Genomic DNA, 8,720 nt, shown 5'->3' with positions numbered 1-8,720 from the left:
TCGCGACACTGTCGTGAAAGCGCGGAGGGGAGTCACCGCGCTGCTTGACGGCCGCGCGCTGATTGGTCCCGCCGGGGCCGCGCCGCGCGCTGATTGGTCCCGCCGGGGCCGTGCCGCGCGCTGATTGGCTCCGAGCGGGGCCGGGGGCGGTTTGAGCGGCGGCGGCCGGCGCGGTGGCGGCTCCGGCACGATGGTGAGGGCGGGGAGGGGGGGCCCTGAGGGGGCTGGGGGGGATCGGGGCCTGGTCGGGGCCTCAGAACCGCGGTCCCGGTACCGGCATCGCCCTCCCGGTACCACAGCCCCGGTTCCGGTCTCTGGGCCCCGGTTCCGGTCTCTGGGCCCCGGTTCCGGTCTCTGGGTCCCGGTTCCGGTGTCCCGGCGCTGCCTGAGGCCTCTCCTCCCGTTTCTCCCCCTCACAGCTGCCCCTGTCGCTGCTGAAGACGGCTCAGAACCACCCCATGGTGAGTACCGGGCCCGGCCCCGCTCCCCCGTTACCACCCCGGGCCCGCTGATGCCCGGCCCGGTTCCCTCCCCCCCCCCCGTTCCGTGACCACCGTTCGTGTTTCCAGCTGGTGGAGCTGAAGAACGGCGAGACCTACAACGGGCACCTGGTGAGCTGCGACAACTGGATGAACATCAACCTGCGAGAGGTCATCTGCACCTCCCGGGTAAGGGCCCGGCCCCGGTGAGCACGGGGGGGGGTAAAGGGGCAGCACGGGGGGGGGGGGGTGACCGAGCCCCGGTCCCGTTTTTGGGCCGTCCCGGTTGGGGCTCGGTGCGTTTTCGGCTCCCCTGGCAGCGTGGCTTTGGCCTGAGTGCGGTTCTCAGTGAGCAGAACGAAATAACGTGCGTGAGGTAAGTGAGGAGACGCCGAAAAACCGGGATGGAGGTGGCGGGGGGGGGCGTCCTGTAACGTGCAGCCCCCCCCGGTGAGGAGCCTCTCGCTGAGCCCAGGCGGATCCTCAAAGCGCCAGGGCTCCGTCTGCGCCCTCTGCTCCTAGCTCTGGCTCTTCTTAACCCGCTCCCCACATCAAACGGCGGCAGCGGCGTGGCGTTGGCCCGCCGTGGGCGCCGTCTGGTACTTTTGCCCGTGGCCAGAGGTGCTCCGGCAGATTGGGATCTCGGCTGGGCTTTGACCTCAGCCCCGAAGTGTCTGGGCTTGTCCCTGCCCCGGCTGCGCGCTGTTGGGAAGCCTGGCTGCGCTCCCCCTGCCTCGGAACTGCAGGGGTTTTGGGTAAGAATGGGCAGAGAAAGCCGGATTCTGCAGAAAATCTCTCTGCAAAGCTTTCGCTGCCCGCTGTGCCCGCAGCACGAAGCTGTTGCCCGGTCCTGCTGGGGCTCAGAGATGCGTTTGTGCGTAAATATGGCCGAAAAAAGGTTTGAGGGGGATCTGCAGCTCAAAGCAGCAGCTTTTAGGACGTTGTGGATCCCCCTGAACATAGGGCAGGGCAAATAGGAACGCGTTTCTCTCCAGGCTCTGCAGGAGGGGGTGACAGAGCCTTATTAATGCTCAGAGACCCCATAATTCTGTCCCCTCCTGCTGCCTCCTCGAAGAGCAGCTTTGTCCTCCCTTACAGAAGACCAATCCCTCATCCTTTCACCCTCCCGAGGGCCCTACAGCTCCCTCCCACCCCCAAAACGCCTCCAAATCCCTGCTGGGAGCCTGCTGGGAGGCACTTCCAGGGCAGCAGCGGTGGGGACCGGCCGCTAGATGGCACGGAGCGGGGCCTGGCGGCCTCCCCATCCCCACGGGCTGTTGTTTACCCGTGGAGGAGGCCGGAACGAGGAAGCCGGGGCCCTGGCTCGATCCCTTCCCGCAGCGGGAGCCAAGGCTCAGCCCGGAGGATCCGCGGCAGGGTGGGGTTTGCCGGGTGCCTGGCTGGAGGAGGCCGTTTTGTTCCTCTCCTCCTCGTCTTCGCGCGCTCCCAGGGCTTGCCCGTGCACGCAGGGCTGCCCCAAATAACTCCGGAGCCGTGGGGGGACGATCCCGAGAGGTGAAACGAGGCGTTCCTGGGTAGCACGCTCCTCTGGGACGCCTTGTCTGCCCCTGCTGCTCGAGGAGAGCCGGGTTGGAGCTCTCCTGCGGGGCAGAGCCTGCCGCACGAGGCCCCAAACCCCCTCCTGGTTACCTCGTGGGCAGCAACTTTGGGGTTCAGCCCCCAAAAGACCCCACAGCTGCGCCTGACACGCAGTGGGGGCAGGTCCTGGTGGGCCACGTCCTGAAACCGCCTCGAGCAAAACACGGCTGCTCAGTCACTTGGCTCCCGGAGCCCTTTTTTTTTCTTTTTTTTGGACTTTTTTTAAAATTTTGGCTGTCGTAAGCTCCTTATTTTCCACGGCCGCGGTTCCTGTGCATCTGGTGGGCACCCGCCCCACGCCCAGCTGGCTCTGGATGCTGCCTGGCCGCTCAGCTCCCCGCCCCGGCGACGTGAAATAGCGAGGTGACTCCCAGCTGGGGCTTCTGCAGAAGAAATCTTCCTCTGCTGGACCTGCCCCGAGGTGGTTCCTCGCAGTGTTTGTGTGGAACTTCGCACGTTCCCCTCCCCGGCCCCGCTTTCAATTCCCTTCCCTCTTCTTCCTTCGTTTTCTGTGGGTGTTACGGGCCGGGGTGGAATCGAAACCCCCTTTGGTTCAGGGCTGGGTGCCCTCCGTGCCCCTCCAGCTCCGTAGGGTCGGAGAGGGGAAACCAATTTAGTGGCTAATTAGGGCTCGGGAAATACCAGCGGAGCCGTCGCGCTCCTCGGAAGGGACGGAAACGTTCAAACACCAAAAAAACGTCCCAGAAAAAAGCACCTGGCCTCGTTCCCGACCTAAAGCCTTGCTCCCCGACAGGATGGTGACAAATTCTGGAGGATGCCGGAGTGCTACATCCGGGGCAGCACCATCAAATACCTCCGCATCCCCGACGAGATCATCGACATGGTGAAGGAGGAGGTGGTGTCCAAGGGCCGAGGCCGCGGCGGGATGCAGCAGCAGAAGCAGCAGAAGGGCCGCGGGGTGGGCGGCGCCGGGCGAGGTAACGATCCTGCTCCTTTTTGGCTCACAAAAGGGGGAGATTTGGGGCAGATTTGGGGCAGGTTTGGGTCCCTGCTTCCCCGTTTCGCCTCCCAGGGCCGCGGCTCCTCGGCTCGCACCCCGGAGCTGTTGGGCTGCGGGAGGCTGGGGCGGCTCCCGTGCGAGATCCCGGCGCAGGGAGACGTGCCAGGGCTGTGCCTTCCTCGTTACTGGGTTGGGCAGGAGCTTAATTAAGAGAGGCTCCGAATTTGACTGTTTGTGCCCCTCCTGGCTTGCTGCAGAACGCGGCCCCACCAAACTCCGGGTGTCTCCTGGCGTAGCGAAGCTGGGAGGGAAACAAGAGGCTGTCCTGCTGGAAAACAGACACTTCTGTGCCCATCTCCGTGCTAAAAACCACCTTTTCTCCCCGTGTAATGGGACTTTGGGTCTTCCGACCTGGTGCTTTGTGTTTTTTTGCTTGTTATTGTGTTTTTTTACATAGAGAGCTGCGGGTTTGTGCTCCTCCTGCTCCAGGTGAACAATCGGTGCCTCTGCTACGAGGGGAGGCTGCCAAGGAGGCAGAAATAGGTCAGGGCACCAGCTCCTCCTCCCCTGCCCCACTTCACACGGCTGGGGGATGTCTCACCCTCTCCCAGCACCGTCCTGCTCACGGCCCTGCCGCTCGCCCTGCGCTCTCCTTGCTCGGCCCCGGGGTTCCTCGCTGCGGGATCAGCCCGCAGCAGGAGCTCAAACCCCGCGTGGGCTTCCTCCCCTGACCAAAGGAGGGAATCCGGGCTGTAAAAAGAGCCCTGGGGACTGAGGCAGGCGCCCTTAACGAGCTGTCTGCGTGCGGGCTATGCGAGGAATCCCGGCGGGACGGCTGGGAGGTACCTGGGGCCATCACGCCACCCCAAGGAACGTCTCCGCCTCGCAGGGACTTCTGGAGGAAAAACCCTGCCATCTCTGCCACCTCCCAAAAAGCTCTGAGCGCTCAGCGGTGACCTTTACAAATCTGAAGGGGCCTTTTTATTTTTCCTCCTTCCCCGCTCGGTGTCCAGAGCGCTTGGCGCAGCAGCTTTTTGGCCGGGGTTAGCTTGGATAAACATTTTAGCTGAAGTCTTTTCTCTCCCGCCCGTGCTGTGGAAATATCCACCTTGTGGAGAGCCGGCCCGAGCGGTGTTTGGAGGTGGAGTTCCCCCCCTGTTTTGATGTGCAGCTGAAATTCGCTGATGGAATATTTTAAAGGGAAGCTTTGGCATTTGCTAATTAGCTAAAAGGGTTGGCTCTCATTACCGAGACATGAAGGAAAGAAAAAAAAAAAAAAAAAAAAGGCAGGACAATTTTGTTGGGAGGCCAGCAGGCAGAAGTAAAGCTATAATTGTGCGCGCGGTTGAAAGGATTATTGTCTCTGCCACTGGTAATCCTTCTTTTTTTTACTCCTTGCCTCGCCAAGTTCAGGAGCTGTGCTCTTTGCTCGGGATGCTCGCAGGGCTCCGGCTGCTTCCAAAGGACTGCGGGGTTCGAAGCATTTTTCCCCCCTCTGGTTCAGGCATGTCTCGGCTGAGCAAGCAGAGCTCTGCAGCGAGTCCTGCCTGCGCCGAGCCTCCTTTGGGCTCCAGTTTTTGCACAGAGGGTGCTGGCAGGGCAGCTCCACGGCCCCTTCGTCGCTCCCAGGCCAAAGTGGCTCTGCTGCACGTCCAGTTCCCTCTGCGGGCTGGGGGATCGCCTGCTGCAGAGCAAGGAGGGGACAGAGCAGGATGAATCTCTTCTGGTGTGTGGCCGAGCAGCCTTCGAGCTGGGACTCTCCCCCCCTTTGTTGCTGCGGGTTTGGTTTTGCAGCTCTTGGGGAGCTGCAAAAAAAAAAAAAGTTAAATTTAAAACCTCCTCTCTCCTCCTTTGGTTGGGTTTTTCCAAAGAGGGGAGCTTGAGGGTGAGAAAAAGGGGACTTAAAAAATATAAAAAAGGTGATAAAAGAGGTGAATTCATGATGCTAGCACAGCTAGCCAGAGGGCGTGGTAAAACACCAGAGGAGAATCGCTGAGCTCGCTGCTGAGGGGAAGTTTTTGGGCCGGATGAGTACAGGGTCTGGGACTGGCAAGGGAAAAGTCCACAGGTCCCACCTCTGCTGCTGCAAAGACAAGAAAATGCGCGTGTATTTGGGAGAATTTGGAGAGCTGTAAAGCTCTGGGAGGTGTTACTGGCTTACACTGATATTCTGGTGCCTCTGCTCTTCCTTTTTGTCCCGCAGGTGTCTTTGGTGGCCGTGGCCGAGGGATACCAGGCAGTGGAAGAGGCCAGCAGGAAAAAAAGCCGGGCAGGCAGGCGGCGAAGCAGTGAGGGGCTGCCCGCGCCCTGCCCAGGGACGGTGCCGCGATGCTCTTGGGTTCGATCACACCTCAGGATGGCCACGCCTTCAAAAATGTTCTGGTTCTGCCCCTCCGCTGGGCGAAACCTGCCCCAATCATGTAGTTCGGCAGCCCCTCGTGATTTAACCGGGGGACAGCGGGGTTCTTCCCTTCCTAGCCAGCAAATCTGCGATTGGAACCGGCCAAAAAGAAAGAAAAAAACAAAAAATTCACGGTGAAGGACTTAACTTCGTGCCCTCTCCGGAGAGTGGAAGCACTGTTTAATTTGTCAGGGTCACCAGGTGTAATTTCCAAGCAAATCGGGTGTAAGTGGTGTAAGAACCGAGGCCAACGCTTTCCGGATTGTTTGCGTTAGGGTTTTTTTGTTTTTTTTTCTTTTTTTTCTTTCTTTTTTTATACTTGAAGCTTTGGAAATTTGTTGCGTTTGTAACAGCCGCAGGCGTTTTGGTTTGAAAACACTGAACTTGAGGATATTGTGTCTCTACCTGAGTAGTCCTAAAGGTTTGGTTGGGGTTATTTTGAACGGAACAGACCTTGAAGCCACCTCCTTACCCCCTGTTCCTGGCCGGTCACTTCTGGCTCTCTCCAAAAGGAGAACCTGGGGTGAACGCCTTGAAGGGTTGTTTCCCCCAGAGCTCTGTGATGAGCGAGGGTTTCCCAATTAGCATCTTCCTAATTTGACTCCAGATTAGAAATTTCCTTTAAAGGAAAGGCTTTTCTGTGTTTTTTCAGGGAAGGCTGGTGTGCCCCTTACTCCGAAATTTTTTTTTTGGTGTTGTTTTCTTGAAAAGCAACCGAGCTGGCCGTTTCTTTCCCCCTGTGCCTGCGACACGACGTCCTGAAGTCTGATTTTTTTTCTTCCAACCCACAGGTTGCGCCCCAAAATGTTCTGCCTGATCTGAACTGAAAGCCTGTGGGGGAGCACGGGGGGGGGGGAAGAAAGAGGTTTTAAGCCTTGCCTGAACCTCCCTGGTGAATGAAATCGTGTCATTTTAGGGTAAAAGCAGAAGATATTGGAACTCTGAACGGTTCCTTGGTTTTGTGATTATTTTTTTTTTTGGTTTCCTACAACCGATTTCCCCGTTGAAGCCTGCTCGCTGCCATCGCCGCTGCTGGGAAGAGAGAAACGAGTCGAGAACGTGCTTTTACAGAGACTTATTTTTTTAAAAAACGTTCCTAAAACCCGGGCGCAGGGGGTGAGTAGGAATAAAGCGACCTGTGGCAAACGCCTTCCTCCCCCCTCGCTGCCCCGGCCCTCGTGTCAATAAACACCCGAGGATTTGGGGCTAAAACCTTGCTTTTTACCAGCTGCGTGCCCTCCTCGCTGCTTTTTTTGGGTAGTGGCAGCGTCAGGGCTGGATCCGCGTCCCCAGCTCCTGCCAAGCGGCAAACCCCGGGTGGCGGGAGGGGGCCACGCGTGTCCTCCCCCCAAAAAAAACCCTCCCGGAGCAAACCCCGCTGTGGTGTTTGACCGAGGGCCGGGCCCTGTGTCAGATTTTCCCTTCCCAGCCTCAGCCTCCCCCCGCAGAAACCCCGCAGCGCCGCAGCTGCCCCGGTGAAAAAAAAAAAAAGGAAACGAGCACGGGGCCGTCTGGGTTTTAGGGCTGCTGGGGCCAGATAAAAACCCTAAAGGACAATGGGATCTCTGGGTAGAGCCCTCCGAGTGCTCCTTATCTCCCGGAGAAACCCCGAGCTCGTTAATTCTGCTCGCTAATTGCACCCACAGGCCTCGCAGCCTTCCTTCCTCGCTCCCCCCCCGCTGCCTTGTTCTATCTCTGGGGGAATATTTGGGGCTGGGTTGGAGGGGGCTCCTTGTGAGAGGAGCAAACCTTCGGGCAAACCCCTCAAAACCCCTTTTCTGCCCCAAAAAGCCCCGTCTCAACCCCCACAGCTCCGCTCCTGCCCCCACAACAAGGGGCTGAAAAACTAAACCAGGAGCCAGACGAAAACAACAGCAGGGCTTGAAAAACCTCCGGGGCTCCCGGCAGCCACCCCACAACCCCAACCCGGCCCCATCCCGCTCCCCAAATTCCCCCGGTCCCCGGTTCGGCGGCGGGGCCGTGACTCAGCCCCGGTGCAGCACCGGGAACCGGCCCCGAGCAGCCGGAGGGAGGGAGGGAGGGAGGGAGGGGCTGCCCAAATACCTCAGGGCTGCGCTAAGCGCCTAAAAATACGCACCAGGCCCTCCTCCTCCTCGCTTTTTCCTTTTTAAACACCCTTTTTTTTTATTTTTTTTTACCCTTTTTAATATTTTTTTTACCCCTTTTTTATTTTTTTTTACCCCTTTTTTATTTTTTTACCTTTTTTTTTTATTTTTTTTTACCCTTTTTAAATTTTTTTTTTACCCTTTTAATTTTTTACCCTTTTAATTTTTTTCCCTTTTTATTTTTTTCCCTTTTTATTTTTTTTTTTACTTTTTTTTTTTTTTTACCTTTTTTTTTTCTTTTTCTTTTTTTTTTTTCTCTTGTTTTCGATTGTTCCGAGCCCCCAGGGGCGGCACGGTCCCACTGGGGTCCTGGTTTTTGTTTTTTGTTGTTTTTTTGGTTGTTTTTTTTTTTTATAGGGTTCTCGGTGTCCCAGCTCCGTTCCCGGTGCCGTCCCCAGGGGACAAATCCCAAGCCCCCGGTGCCCCCGTTTTGGGGTTCAACCCCGTGGGACGAGAGGGGCAGGGGCACCCCACGGGTGACCGACCCCGATGGGTCGTCACGGGGCCGGTGATGGGGTGACGAGGTGCTGGCGTAGAAACCATAACAGATTTGGGGCAAATTGTAGGGAAAATGGGGTGAGGGGAGGCTTGAGGACACGGTGGGGGCATTTGGGGCCGGGGACGGCACCGGGGGCCCCGGTAAAGACCGGGTAAAGGCCCTGGAGGGGGATTTTGGGGTTTGGGACTGGGTTTGGGACCGGGGCCCGGTGGGTTTGGGGTCGGGGCCGCGCCCCGGTAATGATGGGGGTGGAAACGGGGCCCGGCTTCGTCCCGGTGGGGCCGGGGCCTGTTGGGGGTTAATTACCGGGAGGAGGTGTAATTACCGGAGGGGGGGTTAATTACCGGGGAGGGGGTTAATTAGCGGGGTATATGTGTGTGGGGGGGGGGGTACCGGGGCTTGCCCCTGCCCCGTGCCGTGTGTCCCGGGGGGGTCCCCGCCGCCTCCCCGTTAATTCCTCCCTCCCCCCCTCCCCCCTCCCCGTTCCTCCTCCTCCTCCTCCCCCCCCCCGCGGCTCGGTGACGTCACTGCTGACGTCACCCGCCCCCTCAGCCGCCCGCGGGCCCGGCCGGGCCGTGACGCGCGGGGCCGCCGCCGCTTAACCCCTTCCCCGCCGCCTCGCTGCGAAACCGGGGAACGGACTAGGGGGGGGGCG

General features: G+C 58.9%; 1 protein-coding gene across 1 annotated transcript; it reads left to right on the top strand.

Annotated features, from left to right (window-relative positions):
* The first annotated feature begins 80 nt into the window (after positions 1-80).
* LSM4 (LSM4 homolog, U6 small nuclear RNA and mRNA degradation associated) lies at positions 81-5,844 on the top strand. Its single transcript, XM_084498895.1, has 5 exons — positions 81-193; positions 420-461; positions 570-668; positions 2,833-3,016; positions 5,243-5,844. Exons 1-5 carry the CDS (start codon positions 191-193, stop codon positions 5,329-5,331), a joined length of 417 nt encoding a protein of 138 aa, XP_084355021.1. The 5' UTR covers positions 81-190; the 3' UTR covers positions 5,332-5,844.
* The last annotated feature ends 2,876 nt before the right edge of the window (positions 5,845-8,720 follow it).

Source organism: Aythya ferina (genome assembly GCF_964211825.1).
Source record: "Aythya ferina genome assembly, chromosome: 26".
NCBI lineage: Eukaryota > Metazoa > Chordata > Aves > Anseriformes > Anatidae > Aythya > Aythya ferina.
The sequence above is the reverse complement of the archived record's forward strand: the minus strand, read 5'-3'. Positions and strand labels throughout refer to the sequence as shown.

What these genes read in the sequence shown, in the direction of transcription:
- LSM4 (XM_084498895.1), top strand. An exon ending in CGGCTCAGAACCACCCCATG is followed by an intron (nt 462 to 569) that starts GTGAGTACCGGG and finishes TCGTGTTTCCAG; the next exon opens with CTGGTGGAGCTGAAGAACGG. An exon ending in GGTGGGCGGCGCCGGGCGAG is followed by an intron (nt 3,017 to 5,242) that starts GTAACGATCCTG and finishes TTTGTCCCGCAG; the next exon opens with GTGTCTTTGGTGGCCGTGGC.